The sequence below is a fragment of the Oncorhynchus keta genome, chromosome 29 (assembly GCF_023373465.1).
Source record: "Oncorhynchus keta strain PuntledgeMale-10-30-2019 chromosome 29, Oket_V2, whole genome shotgun sequence".
Taxonomy (NCBI): Eukaryota; Metazoa; Chordata; class Actinopteri; order Salmoniformes; family Salmonidae; genus Oncorhynchus; species Oncorhynchus keta.
Window position 1 is genome coordinate 52,805,732 of NC_068449.1, and position 21,548 is coordinate 52,827,279.

The 21,548-nt window shown below is 44.5% G+C and overlaps 2 protein-coding genes across 52 annotated transcripts in view; both read left to right on the forward strand.

Annotated features, from left to right (window-relative positions):
* The first annotated feature begins 89 nt into the window (after positions 1 to 89).
* LOC118363040 (ubiquitin carboxyl-terminal hydrolase 38-like) lies at positions 90 to 9,750 on the forward strand. Of its 2 annotated transcripts, none has more exons than XM_052486786.1 (11): positions 90 to 453; positions 996 to 1,731; positions 2,356 to 2,491; positions 2,650 to 2,779; positions 3,439 to 3,540; positions 4,131 to 4,289; positions 4,548 to 4,741; positions 4,932 to 5,031; positions 5,162 to 5,268; positions 5,855 to 7,217; positions 8,740 to 9,750. In XM_052486786.1, the coding sequence occupies exons 2-11, from the start codon at positions 1,050 to 1,052 to the stop codon at positions 8,902 to 8,904; spliced, it is 3,138 nt and encodes a 1,045-aa protein (XP_052342746.1). In that variant the 5' UTR covers positions 90 to 453; positions 996 to 1,049; the 3' UTR covers positions 8,905 to 9,750. The 2 variants fall into 2 exon arrangements, with proteins under 2 accessions (XP_052342746.1, XP_052342747.1); XM_052486787.1 differs by having other exon boundaries at positions 1,029 to 1,731.
* Positions 9,751 to 14,028: 4,278 nt separating this feature from the next.
* Positions 14,029 to 21,548, forward strand: part of LOC118361876 (GRB2-associated-binding protein 1-like) — a 76,862-nt gene continuing 69,342 nt past the window's right edge. For 45 of the 50 annotated variants that reach the window (XR_008086471.1, XR_008086468.1, XR_008086474.1 and 42 more), the window contains exons 1-2: positions 14,076 to 14,771; positions 14,882 to 15,011. Coding sequence is in view for 1 of the 50 variants with exons in the window: in XM_052486794.1 (XP_052342754.1) it covers positions 14,940 to 15,011 (72 nt within the window). In the remaining 49 variants the exon portion in view is untranslated. Of the gene's footprint in view, positions 14,051 to 14,074; positions 14,780 to 14,881; positions 15,012 to 21,548 lie in introns of those variants that run through there. The other 5 variants (XR_008086451.1, XR_008086449.1, XR_008086452.1 and 2 more) reach the window with 5 other exon arrangements.

The following is a 21,548-nucleotide window of genomic DNA, read 5'->3' on the forward strand; positions in this document are numbered from 1 at the left end:
TGTTTTCCCCCCGAAATGCAAAATCTGCACAAATTTACAAGTTATAACCCATCTGCTATATCTACCAGTCTAACTGCTATGCCTATCCAATGGCTATGAGCTCAGTTAATGCGTAAAAGAAGTCCGTGGAATAATACATTTCGTTTTAAGTCATTATAAACCATTGTCAGTATGTTTATATTTGTATTTAAACAAACCTGTAATTCACAAAAAGTTTATATATTTTATTTTATAGTCGCATTTTCGTTCTTTATTAAACAGGCAATGAGATCGTCAACAGCAGAAGACTCCTAGAAAAATTCGTGGTCCATCGGAATGACGTTTCTGTAGGGCTTTTAAATTAGCTGATTTTATAATGTCAAAATAAGAGATGAATGAGCTGTTAACCAGCGACTAATGTCAACTGGCTTTTTATGATATTTTCATCGGATGCTGGTGTTATGAATTATATTGGTACGTGATGTTTGGGAAGATACATTTCTGCAAGCTAAGTTAGTGACATCTCCGGCCTGCTTTGTTGCAATGCCATACACAGCTAACGTCATGCTAGCATCGCTAGCTAGTTTGTTAAAGAACGTTAACTAGCTAGATTACGAAAAAAAGTTTGTTATCCACACATGTTTTATTTGTGCATCAATGCATTTAATCTAAGTTCATTTGAATTCGATTACATGCCGCTTGTGGTTACTGTAACTTGCTCAATGTGTTAACTTGTTTAGCTAGCTAAGTTAGCTAGCTTTGTGATGATAAGGCAAAAGCATGATGCTGTGTTTTTGTTTACCTGTGGCTAGCTTCATAGCCGTGTGATATTGCTATGCTTATACAACTTTTCAGCAATGGTAAAAACGATTACAGTTTGTTATTTACAAGTTGTTGACCGAATCATACGTCTAGCTAGCTAGCTGTGGTAGACATGCCATGAAGAAATGGAAAGCTAGCCAGAATAAGTAACTGGTCACTAATGGTGGTTGATGTCCTGCTCGCTCTCGTCTTAGGTGTGGACTGCTCTCTGATCTTTCCCCTTACAGCTCTATAGATCGCCTGCCATCATGGACAAGATTCTAGAGGCGCTGGTTAGCTCCTCTCACTCAGTCCCAGTGAAGAAGGCCATCGTGAAGAAGGTAGTTGAAGCCGCAGAGAAAGAGGTTACGGCGGAGCAATGTCAGGCCCTGTACACTCTCACCACTCGCCTCATCTTTTTGGGCGAAGACGCCTTCCAGAAACAGGTGGGCTTCCAGGTGCTGGAGGCCTATGCCCGCTACCACCGTGCTGATTTTGAGCTCTTCTTCAGCAAAGACTTTGTCCTGGGCCTGTTACAGCAGGGCTACGGCCCCCTGGACCGCAAGGACCCGGCCGTGGTTGACTACATCCATGGCTGCCTGCGGCTGCTGATCAGCTGCCCCTCGGTGCTGGATATCTTCTCCATCATCCAGACAGAAATCCTAAGGATGGTGTGTGAACGGCCTGAGCCAGCCCTGTGCGCCCGTCTCGCCACCATGCTCTCAGACTTCATACAGTGCATCCCCCGGGAGAAGACGGCCATTTTGTTCTGCCAGCAGTTGGTGAGGACCATTGGGTACTTCCACTGTCCTGCCAGCCAGGAGCGGGAACTGAGGGAGTACGTGGACCAGGTGACCAAGGTCAGCACGTTGCTGCAGAACATCTGGAAGGCGGAGCCGGTCACACTGCTGCCATCTCTGCAGGAGGTGTTCGCTATAATCTCCTCCACTGGTGAGACTGAGGGAGGGAGCACCACACACAGTCACAGATGAGCACACACGCACAACTTGCACTGTATGTGTCTATGCATCAATGTCCCATACAAGTTGGAGCGGCAGGTAGCCTAGTGGTTAGAGCTTTGGGCCAGTAACCAAAAGGTTGCTACATCGAATCCCTGAACTGACAAGGTAGAAATCTGTCGTTCTGCCCCTGAACAAGGCAGTTAACCCACTGTTTCCAGGTAGGCCGTCATTGTAAATAAGAATTTGCTCTTAACTGACTTGCCTAGTTAAATAAATAGTGTTATAAATAATTTGAACAAAATGAGCAGTTTCAAATACAATATCAATTTTTACTGTACAGAAGTAGAGTACACTATAGTATTTTCTAGTGCAGCCACTAATTTACCTCTACCTTCGCCCACCTGTGGAAAAATGAGGAATGTCAGGCTTGTTAGCACATGCTTGAGACTTGGAACAGTAACTTCTTTGTCATTTTAATGATCCAGGGTGGTGGAGAGTTCATGCACTGCTCAATATCATACTTGATTTGGGTCACTTGGTTAGGGTAGAGGTTGTAAACAAAAAAAAAATCCATCAGTCAATTATACTCAAGTTTTTTTTGTGTTCTGCACAGACCCGTCCTTCGAACCCTCCATTGCCCTAGCCAGCCTGGTCCAGCACATACCTCTCCAGATGATCACAGTTCTCATCAAGAGCCTTACCACCGACCAGAACGTCAAAGACACCAGCATGACTCAAGCACTCTGCAGGTCACTGGGTGCCTTTTACTGTGTTTTTTCATTAGCTAAACTGAATAAATAAATCCGTTGTATTTGCAGTGTGTATACTAGATGGGATGTCGTGATTTAATAGCGCTTTTCTGCCCTTATTTACCGTTCTCTCCATCTCGCTCTCTTTCCTTCCTCAGGATGATTGACTGGTTGTCTTGGCCTCTAGCCCACCATGTGGAGATGTGGGTCATTGCCCTGCTGAAGGGGCTGGCTGCGGTGCAGAAGTTCACCATCCTCATAGATGTCACCCTGCTTAAGATTGAACTGGTGGGTAGTGTACTGACCACCATTACCTCAGCAGGGTGTGTCAATGCACCAATGAGCTAAGATGGTAGTTACACATGGTAATAGCAAATACAGTACTCTATATGAAGATGGGCAGAAACTGCTTCTCCAATAGAAATCACTGATGACACTGTAGGTGATGTCATGGCGACGTTGGCTAGCTAAGCCCATGCTCAGAAACATGTCATTGTGTCGAACAGTCGTCTAGGCACTCCTTCGATATAAAGTAGTATTTGACAAAAATGAAAATGTGTCAGTTTGTCACTTTCACAAGGTTGGAGTAATAACATGTTCAACAACTGGTTGGAATCTAGGCTGTGACTTTAGATTTTGAGACAAGTCACAACGAAGGAACAATTTTTCACTTCTCTCATTGACTCACAAACCCCGGCCTAATCTGTTTCGCAAGCGTTCCCGGAAGTCTTGCGATGTTGCGTCTCTGGGTTTAGAAACTCTGTGGTGATGGCATCTATAACTACATATTAACTTCAGTTAGAACTGATGAATAGATGATCACATGAACGAAAATGTGTTCCTGTAGTTTGGTCAGTATGGTGTCTAGCTATATCACTTCTGAATTGTGTGTTTCTGTGTCAGTGTGTGTACAATACATATGCTGTATGTTTTATCTTTGTGTGTAGGTGTTCAACCGTCTGTGGTACCCCATCGTGCGACAGGGGGCCCTAGTGGTTCTCTCCCATATGCTGCTGAGTTTCCAACACTCTCCTGAGGCCTTCCACTTGGTAAAAAACACACAATACAACTCGATCTATTGCGCACAGCATGTCTTTCCCTCCCTCATTCCGCCTATTTAGCTGAAATACCTTCAGGCTCCATTAAACTCCATTTCCCAGATGCACTCTCCTCTCAGCAGGGCTCTTCCACTAATGAGGTTTAAAGTGTTTAAAGCACCAAGATGGTCCTTTAGTTGACTGGTGGTGGTTTCATCTGCCATGATTGTCAATTCATTTCAAAAGGTTGATTACATTTAAGTCAGTGTGAACCCCCCCCATGACAAAAAGGGAGGTTTAATGTAGCATGTGAAGGTTGATGTTTCCACCAGTCACTACATCAGTGTGTTTAGTGCTATTCTACTGCTATATGCAGTGCCTAGTTTCCTACACAGCACCTTTCCACCTTGTAACAGATTAGAACAGATGTGATGTGCACATGACCAAGAACATCATGTGTACCAGCACTGACTTTGCTGATGAGGATAAATTGACGTACCACGACTGTGATATGTTGGTTGTCTCACCTAGCTAACTGTACGTCTGCTAAACGACTTTACTGTAAATGTTTGTCGACAATACGTTCAATGTGTGTTCCCCAGGTCGTGCCACACATAGTGGACCTGGTTCAGAGTCTGAAGCATGACGGCCTGCCCACCAGTAAGGCTTTCCTGCTGCACTTCACAGAGCTCGTCCACTGTATGATGTACCAGTACTCTGGCTTCCCTGACCTCTACGACGACATCCTGGAGGCCATCAAAGTAAGACACCTTCACAACGAGTGATCACACGAGTGTTGCCCTTTTTTTAATGTATCAAACATTTACTGTCCTTATATTATGATCCACCTGACATTGGGGGCGGTAGGTTTACGTTATTTATGTGAGTGTTTGTGGCGTCGTGAATAATGTTATTATTGAAGGATGGACCTTCAAAATTCAGACAGTGTACAATACTACACAGCTCGTGTAGTAAATGTGGTGTATGGAGTGTCTGAACGCTGTCTCCCTCCCCTCTAGGAGCTACCTGGGCCCGGTGAGGAGAAGATCAAGCTGGTTCTGAACCAAAGTGCCTGGACATCCCAGTCCAACTCGTTTGCCTCAGGCCTGCTGAGGCTGCCGGGCAAGTCTGAGACGGGCAAGACTGGCCTCATCAACCTGGGAAACACCTGCTACATGAACAGTATCATACAGACACTCTTCTCAGCCACAGAGTGAGTAGTGGATTTAATACACACACAACTACACGTTGCATTTATATTGAGTTGACCGCATGGTTAACAAAGCTGTGTATATACATTCTGACTTGAATCCTCTCACAATAGAATGATATAATGCTGCAATATTTATGCAGGGAGTTCTTATGAAATGCTCTGCACGAACCTTCCTATGGTCCTGTCCCAGTTTCAGGAGGCTTGTCTTATCGTTACGTCTGAATGATGCCACTGCCAACACACTGATGAAGAAACTGCAGCTCCTCTTCACCTTCCTCTCACACACCCAGGTTTGTTTCCTGCTGCTGTTAGTGGCCATCAGGTTTTTCAATGGAAATGACTATGGATCCATCCCTGACGTTTCACTTGGTGTGTGTATTCGGTGAGTGGTCATTCAGTTTGTGTGTGTCTCTCCTGCAGAGGGCAGCGTACGCCCCCAGAGTCTTCTTTGAGGCGTCTCGGCCCCCCTGGTTCAATGCAGGATCCCAGCAGGACTGTTCTGAGTATCTCCGCTTCCTCCTGGACAGGTAGTACACCATCTAGTAGACTGCTGGAGCACCCTACAACTCATTCCTCCTGGACAGGTAGTACACCATCTAGTAGACTGCTGGAGCACCCTACAACTCATTCCTCCTGGACAGGTAGTACACCATCTAGTAGACTGCTGGAGCACCCTACAACTCCTTCCTCCTGGACAGGTAGTACACCATCTAGTAGACTGCTGGAGCACCCTACAACTCCTTCCTCCTGGACAGGTAGTACACCATCTAGTAGACTGCTGGAGCACCCTACAACTCATTCCTCCTGGACAGGTAGTACACCATCTAGTAGACTGCTGGAGCACCCTACAACTCATTCCTCCTGGACAGGTAGTACACCATCTAGTAGACTGCTGGAGCACCCTACAACTCCTAAAACCTGTATGACTCCAGGTATAGATGGAAAGAATGTATGTATAAATCTAGTGTTTTGAGAGAAGGATTTTAAGATTTCATGTTCACTCGAATGGGTGTTATTGAAAAGGACAGCTCCATTTATTATGCTGTTTACATTCATTTGCATGTTGTATTTTTGGTTGAACTTTCTCTTGTCTCCTTGTGTTCTGTTGCCAAGATTACACGAAGAGGAGAAAACCATCCAGGTTCTCATGTCAGCCAAGTCAAATGTTGTCTCCCCTGGCAACGACACCGGAGGTGAAACCTCTGCGGAGGATGCCAGAGTGTCACCTGTGGCCCCTGTGGAGGGGAAGTCCGAGGGGAATGATGAGAGGACGCTGATTGAGAGGATGTTTGGAGGCAGGCTGAGCACGGGTATCCGCTGTATGACATGCAACAGCGTCTCGGAGAAAGAAGAACCTTTCACTGACCTATCCCTGGCTTTCTGTCCCTCCTCCACCTCCACCCCTCTTCAGACTGAGGGCCCCTCAGAGGAACCCCGGGGCCCCTGCCAGGGGGCTGTCAACGGGGGCAGCGAGGCTCCTGAAATAGGCCCTTCTCCCAAACCCGTCACGGCCTCCACCACCGGCGTCCAATTTGTTCCAGGGTCCAGCGAGCCACCGCTGTCTGTTCCTGACCTGGTGGACTACTTCCTGGCGCCAGAGATCCTGGACAAGGAGAACGCCTACTTCTGCCAGAAGTGTGGCTCGCTGCAGCGGGCAGAGCGGGGGATGAGGGTGGTTGCGGCGCCCGAGTACCTCATCCTCACGCTGCTGAGGTTCTCCTACGACGCCAAGTGCCACGTGCGCCGCAAGATTCTGGACAACGTCACCATCCCGCCGCTCATGAGACTGCCTGTGCACGCCCCTCCACCCAAACACTCTTCGTCCTCTTCCTCGCCACCATCCTCTCCACTCCAAGTGGACTCGCCCGAGAGCAGCGAAAACCTGGCCAAGAAACTGAAGCCGTCGCAGAGAGAGGAGGAGGAGACTGGGCTAGAGGGCGACAACGGGATGGCAGGAGGAGAAAGTGAGGTAGGGGTGTGGCCAGCGGCCCGGTTCGTTCCCTACGTCCTCAGCTCTGTAGTGATGCATTCTGGGATGTCGTCGGAGAGTGGCCATTACTACTCCTACGGCCGCAACCTCAATGGGGCCGACGGAGCCCAACACCACCTAGCCAATCCCCTCGCCCTGGGGGAGGATCCTGGCAACGGGCAGACTGAGCCCATTGCACTCACTTGCTCTGGGGCGACTCATCCCAAACAGGAAGTGGAAGAGGTGTGCGGAGGCCAGGTGGCCGGGGATTGGCTGCTGTTCAACGACAGCAGGGTAACGTTCACTTCATTGGGGTCGGTTCAGAACGTCACCAACCGTTTCCCCAAGGACACGGCCTACGTGCTGATCTACCGGAAACAGGACGTTACGGGGGGGCAAAACAGTACCGGGGGAGTGACAGCCAATGGCATGAGACTGGGCTCTGAACCTCCGCTGCAGAAAGAACTGATGGACGCCGTCACCAAGGACAACAAGCTCTTTTTACAGGTGAGAGAAGAGGGTGTGAGGAGTTACAGTATAGTGAATGAGGCGTTTTCTGTTTGCTCATGTTTATCCAAGGGCTCTACTCAATTTCATTTACAGTATGTTCATTTTTGGTTTGAAACCTTAAGGAAATCGCCTCTTTAGTTATCAGAGCAATTTTTTGTTTAATCGAATGAACTCTTAAATTGGTGACGTGTAAGCAGCCTCTTCCATTGGATTAACAAGTAGGACAAGCCTCACCTTTGACCCCCACCCTCTTAACCACGAGGGCAACAACTCATATTATAATCTACTTTCATCTCTCTCTCAATGACCAGTTTTAGATAACAGAGTAGCAGAAGGGTGAAAATCTGATTCACTCCAACCAATTATCTCTACATAAAAAGCACTCTTGTGTCGGCGCCTGTCATTTCTGTCACTAAATACAGGCCAAGGAGGGGTGACGCAGCCATTAGCATAACCGTTTAGTGTGATCCTGACCTAAATGATGCATCAGGCTATGCTAATGTATTGGCCCAGGGAAGTGGACTGTGTTCACTTATGATCACGCAAGCCTCCAATAACCTTCCTCTAATTGCTTGATTAGCATGGGACGCTGAGGTGCATGCGTATTTACATTTTAGTCATTTAGCTCTTCTCCTGAGCAACTTACAATTAATGCATTAATCTTAAGATAGCTAGGTGAGACAACCTATCATAATCGTATCACTACATTTTCCCTCAACAAAGTAGTTCTCAGCAGGGGTGCAACTTTCACTGGTGATGGGGGGGGGCATGCCTCCCCCCACACACTCTGAAATTGCATTTTTGTCCCCCAGTTTTATCATTGGAATGTGATTCAAAGCAAGGCAACAGTGTGCTTTAGGACCATGCGATCGGTAGGCTGTTTGGCGTGTTTACCTTGATTGGATAAATTTTAACTTTTTTATAAATGATGCCCCCCCCACTTCTAAAACCAAAGTTGCGCCCCTGGTTATCAGTGATGGTGGGGAAAAGTTTTTTTTTTTGTGGGGATGGCATTGGAATGTCAGACACGTTTTGCTCTTCTCTTTTGGACTTGTTTTTGGAATTTGTCCTTTCAATTTGTGCCCATGTTCAAAATTTAACAGGACCCTGTTTTCCATGTATCCATTGATGGGATTAAAGTAGTTCAGAACAAGCTTTGATCAAAACATGTTGCAAGTATTCAGAAAGCAAACCATACACATGTTACACATTTCCCTTGTGCTTTCAAGATGCAATTAGTCAAGTGAAATTTAATGAGTCGTTAATCTCTCAAAAAAATAAGACTTCAACCACACATTTGCAGTAACCACAAGAGGACAGCAGAGCTGCATTTTCTTGCTCAGACAGAATACCCAAACTCCTGGGTCATGTTCATTAGGACAGGTAACATTTTAAACCATTCTGCATTGGAAAATTAAACTCCAGGTAGTCCCTGCCTGTTTCTAATTTCTTCCATTTGGTCCCTAATGAACGACCCTCTGAACAGTGGTTAATGGTCCCGAACTCCTTTGTCCAATAGGAACAGGAGTTGAACGCGCGGACCCGAGCTCTCCAGGCGGCCTCTGCCTCCTGCTCGTTCAGGCCCAATGGATCAGATGACAACGAACCCCCAGGCAGCTGTGGTCCCTCGGGGGGAGGAGGAGGAGGTGGGGGGTTCAACACTGTCAACAGACTGGTCTTCTGATGGAGGAGGGACTGGGAAGAATGAGTGAGAGACAAGTAAATATAGCACTGAAAGACCACTGGACTCTATATATGAGAGACATGCACAGAGAAGTCTGGTTGGCTACTCATCCAGTGGAAGGTGAAGCACATATGAACGTAAAGAGAGAGAGAGAGAGAGCGCTGAATATCTTGGAGGGAGCACTTGAATACAGCGCATAATGTACACGCCCACATGGACTTAAATCCAACACAACACTGAACTCAACACTGGACTCAACCTTACAGTGAGGGTCTTCTCTCTCATGTCTGTCTCTGTCGTTTTATTATCGTCCATAACTCACAACTTTCTGCCTCGGGACAAGCTAGACCTCATAACCTTTTCTGGTTTGCATGCATTTCTTTCTTCTTTTTCAAGCGGTGGGTTTGATTTTTGATAAGGAGATTCATTGATGTGTACTTGTCTTAAGACATTTTCATATGCAATAAAATGTACAGATATGGGTGTGAAAGTATATTCAATAAACATGGAATATGATCAACTAATGCCATGAATACTGTATACAAAAAGTTTTAGATGCGATTAATCTTTTAATACAAAATGTGTGTGTTAATTGCATGCTGAACGTTTGACAACTTTCTTAAGGTGGGGTTATGGTTACTAACATTGACTCTAATAATTAAGTTATTCATTCAGGGATACTTTTCTTTTGTTGCAGATTTTGTGCCTTTTGTTAGATATTATTAAACCCGAATTTACAAAAAGACTTTGACTGGAAAGACACAAACCTCAGCCTTGCTGTACAGTGTTTTAAATGTATGTACAATACATGATTTTCCCCAATATTAAAGATGAAAGGGTCTTGTTTGTGTCTGCCTGCTCTGTCCACCTAGCACTACCTACAAGCCCCTCTGGTGAGTTTTACACCTTCATGTTTCACATTCTCCCACAAGTGTCCTTTAGATGCTCTTGTATTATTGTCTTCTCTGAACACACTGCAGTAGCTAGCTATCGGCCGTATGAATGCATGGCCGTGTTCAGCTTCATGTGTTGTCAGTGCCCAGTCTGCCCACACACAATCAATGCCTCCTACCTTTTGTCTTATTCAACATTAAAATCTTGTAGGTTAGGGTTGCTATGTGTATTGTTTATCTTTTCATGGCATTCCTCTGCTGTAGTCATACTGAACATTACATGTACTGGCTATGGTTCTTAGGTTTCCAATTGGACACTTGATGTTTGAGTGAATGTTAAGACTGGTTTTGAGGCACTGTTAATGATTGAATGTCCAGACATTTACCTTTGGGCGGTGTTCCCAATTAATGAAGTATGTTGCTGTGATACAGATGAACGGCATGCTAAGTTGCGGTAACATTTCCTCTGCCAGTGTGGATGTGATTTCATCAGAGAACCTGGAGGGGTTGGGTTGAATGCATTCAGTTGTGCAGCTACCTAGGTATCCCCTTTCCCTTCCCTAGATCAAAGACGGAGCAGAGTGGCTTTGAAGCTGTAGCCAAGACCACCTGCTTCAGATGTGGTGCGTTTATCACTGCTGTGGCGTCTAGATGTTTCTCATGCACAGTCCCGGCATAAGGTCAATTACCGGTGCTCTTCTAGGTGAATATGTTTGAGTAAGACTGAAGGAGTGTCCAGGAAGAAGGAAATAAATCCGTCCTCCTTGACAATCTTGTATAATACCACGGGTCGTGTTCATTAGGCACCAAACGGAGGAAAACATCCTGAAACGGGGAGGTACTATCTGAAAATGTCTTTTAAAAAAAAGCTCATTTTTGTTTTACGTTGCACCACATTTTGAAATGTTTTGTTACGGTGTGCCCTAATGAACATGACCCAGTGGAGAGATTATAGGAGTAACAGAAGGGAGAGTTCACGGTGATGTCAGACAGACCTCCCATGGGAAAGCCTCATCATTCAAGTTACCAGCCAGGATAGGTTTCCTTACCCAGTGGAAACTGACCTAAAACCTCTTAGACGGGACCGACATGTTATAGAACCCTTACCCTCACCAAAAGGAGATTGAGAAGCATCTTTATGTAATGGGTCTTAAAACAGTAGCGTCAGACTTGCAATAGTGGCACTACATGAATAGAGAATGGTATGCAACGGTTGACCCTATCAGCACACTTGCTGTTGCTAATGGCATAGCCAATATGTGTAATGTAGCAATGCAAGCTTGTGGTTTTCAAATGGGTCATTTCTGTGCTATTCGGTATCCCTGCCATTAGGTTTACAACACACTGTAGTAGTAGCACTGCAATCGCCTCAAGCATTTGGGAAAAATCAATGACACTCAATTATTAATTGACCGATCCATTTGCGTTTCACTTGTACAGTTTTGTAAGGACACATCAAAAGTTTTATTGAGCAATGGCATTCCCTGTAAGTTACACAACTCAGTGTTGTATGATATCAAGTGTGGCCTTTTTTTGATAACACCAGAGCAGCTTCATCAGCAGGTTCAGATTGCCCAAATATACTGAACAAAAATATAAATGCAACATGTAGTGTTGGTCACATGTTTCATGAGCTGAAATAAAAGATTCCAGAAATGTTCCATACTCACAAAAAGCTTATTTCTCTCAAATTTTGTGCACAAATTTGTTTACATCACTGTTAGTGAGTATTTCTCCTTTGCCAAGATTATCCATCCACCTGACAGGTGTGGCATATCAAGAAGCTGATTATTACACAGGTGCATATTGTGCTGGGGACAATTAAAATTCACTCTAAAATGTGCAGTTTTGCAATGCCACAAATGTCTCAAGTTTTGAGGGAGTGTGCAATTGGCATGCTGACTGAAGGAATTTCTACCAGAGCTGTTGCCATATAATTGAATGTTAATTTCCCTACCATAAGCTGCCTTCAACGTAATTTTAGACAATTTGGCAGTGCGTCCAACCGGCCTCACTACTGCAGAACAAGTGTAACCACGCCAGTCCAGGACCTCCACATCCAGTTTCTTCACCTGCTGGGTCGTCTGCGACCAGCGACCCGGACAGCTGATGAAACAGGAGTATTTCTGTCTGTAATAAAGCCCATTTGTGGGGGGAAACAAATTCTTGTTGGCTGGGCCTGGCTCCCAAGTGGGTGGGCCTATGCCCTCCCAAGCCCACCAATGGCTTGATTAGGGCCTAATTAATGTATTTCAATTGACTGATTTCCTTATATATTCCTTATAACTGTAACTCAGTGAAATTGTTGCATTTATACATTTTTTCAGTATTGTATGTAGATTTGCCTGGCTGCACTTTTTGGGAGCAACTTTTTCAGTCTATTGTATTTACTGCCATTGTGGCAAAACAACTTCCCTCTGGCAACATGAAGTACACTACAATTCAATTCAATTGAAGTTATGAAATACTATTATTGTGGCGGTGGGCTTTAAAATGGATGCTATAACCCCTATTATTGCAGAGATTTCAATGTGATAACAATGAAGGCAAAAACCAACGTGGGATGAATTGATGAGCAGCTAACATCCCCACACAAATCACAAATGCATATTGTTTGATCCCTGTTTTGAATGTTTTTATTTTTCTGTGGTTGGTCTCTACCCACGACACGTCAAATGCAATTTGTTTTAATGCCTTTCTCATAAAAGTTTAAGTCCATTGCAAAAGCATGAACTCTGGAACCACTCATTTAAAATGTAATTTAATAAACATAATGCCTTCTCTGTCTCCCTCCCTCCATTCCTCTCTCTTTTTCCATTTCATTCTATTGGGGACCATGAAGTTGGGATTTATGCTCCTGTTAAGTTCCCCAGTGACTAGCATGGCTCAGCAAAATGCCAGTGACTAGAGCAACTTTTACCACAGCAATATCTTTCTTTCAGCTCTATGGTGTCATAGACCCATCTCGAGGAGCACACAGTAAAAAGGAAAAATTATCTCCCAGGCTGAATGGTATTTTAGAAGACATTGACAAGTAGGATCAATAGTATTATGGATGGTAGACTGACAAATGTACTCAATTGTTGTCCTCACTGGTTGGGCTTGCCTGCTGTATGGAGCTATGCTGTGACAAATATCTTTAATGGCTATGTGAATGTTTAAATTGATTAATATTAGAATGTAAAGTCTCACTCACAACTGGGTGGGTCATGACTGTATTTAGTTGTGAATCTGCATATGATTAATACATTGTTTGAATGTTATTGTGTTGCTTGAGTCATACATTGACATTTTTTTTAAACTAGGAAAGTCAAATAAGAACAAGTGATTAATTACAACAACAGCCTAGGAACAGTGGGTTAACTGCCTTGTTCAGGGGTGGAACAACAGATGTCTACCTTGTCAGCTCGGGGATTCGATCCAGCAACCTGCCGGTTTCAAGTCCAATGCTCTAACCACTAGGATCCCTGCCGCCCTGTGATGGCTGTTGTGCACAATAATAGTTATTAATTTGTATTAGTAAGTTATATGAAAAGTTAATATTTGTTTTGGTACATCAGTTGACTATTTGTTAATCACAATATTGACCTTCATGTATACTATGCTCAACCCCATTAGAAATTGGCAGTCAAACATTTTAGATGCACTTACAAATACAGGTTAATAGCCAAAAAACCTGGAGAGCTTTTTAGCATTACAATAACATTCCAAGATTCCACAGATACTTTAACCCTCATGGGAACTCATCTCTGTCAAATTGACAATAGTCAGGCTCTGGGTCTACAAGAACAACACTACTAGTCTTCAAGGGATAGATAGCCTACTCTTGCAATGAAGGAACAAAGACATTTGCCTGCGTGGTGCAGGGGTCTAAGGCACTGTGTCTCAGTGCTAGGGGTGTCACTACAGACACCATGGATCGAATCCAGGCTGTATCACAACCGGCAGTGATTCGGAATCCCATAGGGCACCCGCAGAATTGGCCCAGCGTTGGCCAACATTGTAAATAAAAATGTTTTCTTAACTGACTTGCCTAGTTAAATGAATGTAAAACATATGATGAGATATGTTTTATTTATTGTTGCTGAAATTATAATATTCCTACTAAGAGTTTTGTTGTTTCTGGTTTTGGTGCTCACACTTACACACATAGATATAATGTAATGGCAATCGCCAACTTTCTAATTGTACGGTGATTTCTACACTGTCCTCGAGGTTGCATGACTTCGAGCGCACAAATGGCGCGCATTGTGGTAAGTGTAGTTTCCACGTGCACATGGTAGGAGAGGTCCTACATTGAACACTGGAATGCAGGTTCTTTGTTATTCCGTTCAATCATAAGAAAGCCATATTTCCCCCCGGTATTCAGTCAGATGGGTGTAAATCTATACTATCCATATGCAAAAAATAATTTATCAAAATGCGGTTATTTGTTTTAGGGGGAGAAATGCCAAACAATTGAGAACTACATGTCCCATGGTGTGTTGGTTAATTTTTCCTGCACGCCGCCTCTCCCTCTGCCTGCGTGTTCCAAAGGAGGCTGTCAGGCTGAGTTCAGGGAAAACACAGAGTTTCCTATCTGTCAATCATAATTAGCAACCACAGGGAGTGAAACTGGGAGGAAGGTCGGTGAAACGCTACGTTTTTGGGTGAAAAGGCATTGTACTTCCCGTGAAACAATTATGCTTCGGAAAGGAGAGGGAAATAAGTATCCTAGTGTGCTTAAAAATATTTGATCTACTTTGGAAGGAATTGCATAAAAGCGCGTTCACTGAAAGCCAAACTCGGCGAGTTTCACTTGCAAGCAACTATTCTGCTTGGAGTACGAAACATATCCAGAAGAAGGTAACCACGGACGCACGACACGTTGGGATTTAATTTGGCTATTTAACACACTTCTTGACAAAAGTGGTTGACACATTTCAGAGGACTGTCTTAAAGTCGCTGTTGGTGACTCGCAGCGCAGACTAGGAGGTGTGACGGTATTTATCGCTTACCCAAATCATAAAATCTCAACCAATGCGACATTGTCATTTTTTTCATATTATTTTTTTCCATTGACCGCTCCCTGTCAATATTTGCAGGTTCACTCAAAACAATCTCGGCCCAAACATCCAGACGGCGAGGAAGAAAGGAGGAAAGATGAGCGGGGGAGATGTGGTGTGCTCGGGCTGGTTAAGAAAATCTCCTCCAGAAAAAAAGTTGAGACGTTACGTAAGTCTGAGCTTGATCATATTCATGTCTTGTTTTGGATCCTTACCACAGAGCGGATACATTGTAGCTATGCAAATGTAACACTTTCGATTATTTCGAATTTGCGTACTTTGCTTGCTAATCACCTCCCCCAGCTGCACAAAGTTTATGCAGCATCTCCAATCTTAGTTTTGTTGTAGCAAACAATCGACAATTCATGAATCGCAAGAAGTGGATTTAAAATCCGATTGTAGTATTGTCAGGTGACAATGGCCTCCTTGGCTACATCTTGTTATGATGACAGCCTGCATGCTGTCGAACTTTTCAGTGAATTGATGCAAATTCCAACACGGGGCCTATTTCAAAGCATTCATGAAAATGGTCCTATACTGTGCAACATTCGCATTCCACGGCAAGGCAACTGAAATGCTCGTCTGTCTAGTCATAGCATAATAGTTTATGAGCACATGCTTTAATGTCAAAATCCTAAGTGTAGGTTTGACTAATGTACGAATGTAACAAACAGATCATGTCGACAACTCTCACAATGTCGTGAAATAATTCCAATTGACTTGTGTTCTTAAAAGGAATGCTTGTGAAAGCAGTTTCTGGTTGTCACAGGAAATGAGAATGTTCAGTCTTCTCCATTGTCTAGTCTATGTAGACTATGTAGACTCACGCCACCTCAATACCGAAGTGACTTTTTTTTTGTAGCAGGTTAGGAGACTGAGGTTAAGGTTACCAAAAATGCTCTGCTAACCTGCAACGACAATCACTTTGTATCAAAGTGGCGTGAAGAGTGTCCCATGTTGACTCGAGACTCGGCCTACTTACGAGACAGGGAGGTATGCCCATATAAATCAGTACAGTATTGAAATGATATGAAAATGCATTTCAATCACAGTTGCATAGCTAGAACACAGTTATGCAAAATAATGGGTCTCTCTATGAATCACACACTTCTTTGGAAGCTGGATGTCATTGTTCATAGTCTTACATGACCTTTTGTTTTTTAAAATCTGAAAAGTATTACCATTTTCACACCCATAATGAAATTGCCACCCTGTATATGTCCCCTTTCTTTACTGTGTGAATCAGTGGGCGAATCAGTTGGCTGTATATTAGTTCCCATGATATTGGATCTGTTATCTATCCAAAGAACATCTATCACCATTGTATTTGTGGGCCCTCTATCAGTTGTATTTGCTCCTAATCTACAAAGATGGCGTATTCAAGCGACTGCACACCACAACTCTGAGATACAAATGACCATTTATAAAGGTCTTGCTGTGTCCAAAAGGCTGTTAAGTGTTGTATTTGTGGCTTATTGGATATCTCTATTGATGTTTGCATTAGGAACGGGACGGCCCTGCGCTCTACATGTTTTCGCAGCAACCACAGTTCTCCTCAACCGATCTCTGAGAGAATCTCGATTGTATACCCCTCGCATCCTCAACCCACTGGAGGCGAAGGACCTCTGGCTTTCTCAGCCAACGGGGTTTTGAGAAGGAGGTGGGGCAAGAGGAGGATGTGAGGAATATGCAATTGAGATTCTCCCAATGTCTCTGGTTGGCCATACTGAACCAAGGCATTGCCTGCCAAATACCATTCCTTCTGTCCTCCCTCCACTGATGTTATGATCAATCTGAATCTGCACAGAACTCAGTTCATTGTTCTCCTTGTAACTACATGCCTAGAACAGGAGTTTTTCCTGACTGCAGCCCTACTTAGAGCCTTTTTTAAAAAGGTTATTTAACCTTTTATTTAACTAGACAAGTCAGTTAAAAACAAATTCTTATTTATAAGGACAGCCTATAGTGGAGCAGTCTGTTAACTGCCTTGTTCAAGGCCAGAATGGGGATTCGACCCAGAAACCTTTCGGTTACTGGCCCGACGCTCTAACCACTAGGCTACCTGCCGCCCCAAAGTTAGAACCTGTATCGAGGTCCCAGAGCGTTTCCTGTTCAGGTCACATGGTCAGGATAAGAAGTCCAGCCCCTAGTCGTGATCAATCGGCACCCGGAGCTCAACACTCCCTCTGTCATTGTGAAGTATGACAGTCAGTCAGCCAGGGGGGTGTAGGGGTTACTATGGAGTGGTTAGTGGTGGTGACACAGTAACCATGGTAATACAGTAAGTAACTATGCCTTCCCACAGCAGGAACAGATGAGACAGGAGACTCTGATCACATGGCACTTAGTGACCAAGACACTGTGTGTGTGACGTTTTAACTGGAGGGTAGTGTATGGAGCCAGCCCAGCTGCTGTACACACTGAGGGTGTGTAACTGCTAACTTGGTGGACTGCAACACCCCGAGGTGTTCATTCATCAAGTCCATCTTACTTACAGCAGGCCACTCTGAAGTGACAGACTGGGAACACTTATCCTTATGTGAATGGAGCACTGAGAACGGTCTACTTCCTTAAAAAGTGGACATTTTGTTAAGGGCATAATCTAATGGGTAAATGCAGTGTGTTGCATTTCACCAGGCCCCTGAGCAAACTGATTGTGACCTGATTGCAATGTAGCCTACTACTTGACTACCCTCAGGTCTATAGACTAGTGTGTATTTATCTCACCCTACATTCATTAGACCCTAAGAATGTGTTCATCTATTTGTATGATTTGGTACGTGTCCATTCTGGCCTAAATGGCTTCATTGTGCCCCTATAACAGCCTGTTCTGCTGCTGCCTCTTTGTGGCCCTGTAGGAACAGCCTGTTCTACTGCTGTCTCTGAACAACTCTTTGACCCAATTCATCTGATTCACACTTCTGCTAAAGCCTGGCGGCGTCAGTTTAAACACCGCTTTTGTGACCTATTGTGTGTGTAAGTTTTGGAACTGTGTGTGTAACTGTGTGTGTCCTTAATGGTGTTCGACAATATGAATGGCTGTATTTTGACCGTCCAGTGTTAATAGGATCTGTGTGGTGTAGATGAGGCCCGGCATGCAGTATGAGAAGGAACACTGATCACTAGTGAATTGTTGTTTCTGGTTGAAGCTGTTAGCTGGAGCCCCCACTGAGTTACACAGGGCCGTGTGTGTGTGTGTGTGTGTGTGTGTGTGTGTGTGTGTTGCAGTGGCTGACGACAGCGGCGGTTGTGGGTGGAGGCGACCTCACTTGAGCCCTCTCAGGACAGTCTGGGACTGTGAATAACCGAACCCAGTATGCCTAATACAGCCTACTGGTCCTCAGGATTACGCCGTAACCACGACATCATGGCCTGGTTTCAGGTGCCCATCCAGATTATAGGCCAACCTTCTAATATACACTACCGTTCAAAAGTTTGGGGTCACTTAGAAACTTCCTTGTTTTTGAAAGTAAAGGCCTTTTTTCGTTGTTTTTTTTTGTCCATTTTAAAATAACATCAAATTGTTCAGAAATACAGTGTAGACATTGTTAAAATTTTAAATGACTGTTGTAGCTGGAAATGGCTGCTTTAAAAAATGTTTAATGGAATATCTACATAGGCATACAGAGGCCCATTATCAGCAACTGTCACTCCTGTGTTCCAATGGCACGTTATGTTAGCTAGTCCAAGTTTATAATTTTAAAAGTCTAATTGAATATTAGAAAACCCTTTTGCAATTATGTTAGCACAGCTGAAAACTGTTGTTCTGATCAAAGAAGCAGTAAAACTGGCCTTTAGACTAGTGGAGTATCAGCATTTGTGGATTTGATTACAGGCTCAAAATGGCCAGAAACAAAACTTTCTTCTGAAACTCGTCAGTCTATTCTTGTTTTGAGAAATGAAGGCTATTCCATGCGAGAAATGGCCAAGAAACTGAAGATCTTGTACAAAGCTGTGTACTACTCCCTTCACAGAACAGCGCAAACTGGCTCTAACCAAAATAGAACGAGTGGGAGGCCCCGGTGCACAACTGAGCAAGAGGACAAGTACATTAGTGTCTAGAAACAGACGCCTCAAGTCCTCAACTGGCAGCTTCATTAAATAGTACCAACAAAACACCAGGTCTCAACGTCAACAGTGAAGAGGCGACTCTGGGATGCTGACCTTCTAGGCGTCTTTCACAAATTAGACACTAATGTACTTGTCCTCTTGTTCAGTTGTGCATCGGAGCCTCCCACTCCTTTTTTCTATTCCAGAGCCAGTTTGCGCTGTTCTGTGAAGGGAGTAGTACACGGCATTGTACGAGCTAATCCAAGTTTTATCAAACACGCCATGATGGTTGCTGATAATGGGCATCGGTACGCGTATGTAGATATTCCATAAAAAAATCCGCTGTTTCCAGCTACAATAGTCATTTACAACATTAACAATGTCTACACTGTATTTCTGATCAATTTGATGTTATTTTATTGGACAAAAAAATGTGCTTTCAAAAACAAGGACATTTCTAATTGACCCTGAACTTTTGAACGGTAGTGTAAGACTACCTCTGGCAAGGGTTCTGAATGTAAAGGTGACAGATACAGGGATGGGTATTTCGGTTGTGTGTGTGGAGGTGTTAACTGAGGGGGGGGTCAGAGAGGTGGTTCTGCTGCTTGTTTGTCAGGGAGACGGGTCATCTATAGACTCTACAGGTTGATCTAAGTAGACCTTCTGTTTGTGTGCCCTCTTATTCTCCAGTGTTGACCCTGACTGTCTGAACATTCAGCCTCTACTCTCCACAGTAGCTCCAGGCCAGACACGTAGCCCTGCCGGCTGCCGGGAGGTTAACCACTCTGGGCAAAGTTTGTCCCCAGCTGGCCAGCTCAGCCCCTGATTGGACCAGATCAAGGGTTAAACTGTTCAGCGGCCTGCCTGTGTCTGCAGCACCGCCCTGTTTACCGGCAGGCAGAGCACTGGGCAGCTCAAAGTGCACACTTAAGGCCTTTTTTCTATTTTGTGGAGACATGTAGGCACACAGACAGCGTATATAGTGTGAGCTTAACCATGACTGTGCAGGGCCCCAGAGAAAGGGGTCTCTGTCCCATCTAGGGGCCATACACTGGCATATAGACTTCATGGACCACAGTGTTGTGGGTGTTTAGTCTGTTACAGGTTTATCCATACACAGGATAGGTATTTTTTTCAATTTGATATACTATAGCCATCAAATTCAACCCTGGTCCTCAAAGCCAGTTCTGCTGCTTTTGTCATTGTTCCCCTCTAATCAGGTGCTGATTTCGACCTGGGGGACACCGGGTGGGTGTCATTCATTATCAGGTAGAAGAGAGAACCAGCAGGCTCCGGACCTCGTAGAGTAGGTGTTGAATACCCCTGGCCTATAGGATGTATTAATGTAAGGTCACCTTCAGAACCGTTGCGTTTTCCTTTCTTGTCAAGGGTGAGATGGTATGAGGAAACCTACCACAACCACTCCAGTCTTTTTTTTTTTTCCCCCAGCCGCAGAAATGTAAACGTTTGCTCTGAACATGCAACTTTGTTAGGTTTTCATTTCATTGACATTGCACGTTCCATCTTTCATTTTTAGACTTCCTCTTTCGTTTCTCGCCTCTCTCGCAATCTGGGAATTTATGGAGGTCCCACTTGTAAAGCGTTCATCAAAGGGAGAGCCCTGCAGGTTGTGTGTCTTGAGACATCTGTGCTGTGTTTTCTAAACTACCCAAGGAAATTAAAGGGGATAAAAGTTGGTTGTTACTTCGTCAGCTCCACTTAATGTGCGGAGACAGTTGAGGCCGGGAGGCAGCAGGGGGAATCTCTCTCGGTGTCCCCTCCCCATATGGCGACATGGATCGCTCCTCTCCTCATAGGAAGCTCAAATGGTTGGTCCCATCCAAAGCATTCAGAGGGGTTATTCGTGCTGTGCTTTTCCCATCCTTTCCCTCACAGGGCCTCCGTGTTTGAACAAAAATACTCCAGAGACAGGCTGACACAACGAGTTGAGAGGGAAAATGTTGAACCCTAAAGGTCCCTATTTTGAGTGTCTCTCTCTCTCTCTCTCTCAGCAGCTTGAGGGAGTCTCTCCTGACCTGAACCACTTACTGTACGTAGCTTGCTGCAGCGCCCTATAAGCCATTACTCGTGCTCAAGCCTAATTTAACATTTTTGATTTGTGACCAACCAAGGAGGGAATTCTGCGACTTCTGAACAAACGACAGAGCGGACGGATAGACAGATGGGAATCAGTGGAGTGGTGAAACGAAACAAAGGAATAGCTTTTTTGAGTACAGGATTAATTTGCTCAGCAAGTGGAACAGAGAAGCGCTTGTGTGGAGTTAGCGTAAGAGGCTATTCCTAGCCAGCAGCCAGCATGCATTATTGTTGAAGACCAGGGCTCTCCAACCCTGTTCCTGGACAGATACCCTCCTGTAGGTTTTCACTCCAACCCCCGTTGTAACTAACCTGATTGAGTTTATCAACCAGATATTTATTAGAATCAGGTGCGCTAGATTAGGGTTGGAGTGAAAACCTACAGGACAGTAGATCTCTAGGAGCAGGTTTGGAGTGCCCATGTATCCCAAACAGCACTATTCCCTATGTATTGCACTGCTTTTGACCAATAAGTAGTGTACTGTATAGGGAACAGGGTCCCATTTGGGATGCAGAGTATGTCCTCCTGGCTACCACGACAACAGAACAGTCCATTTTG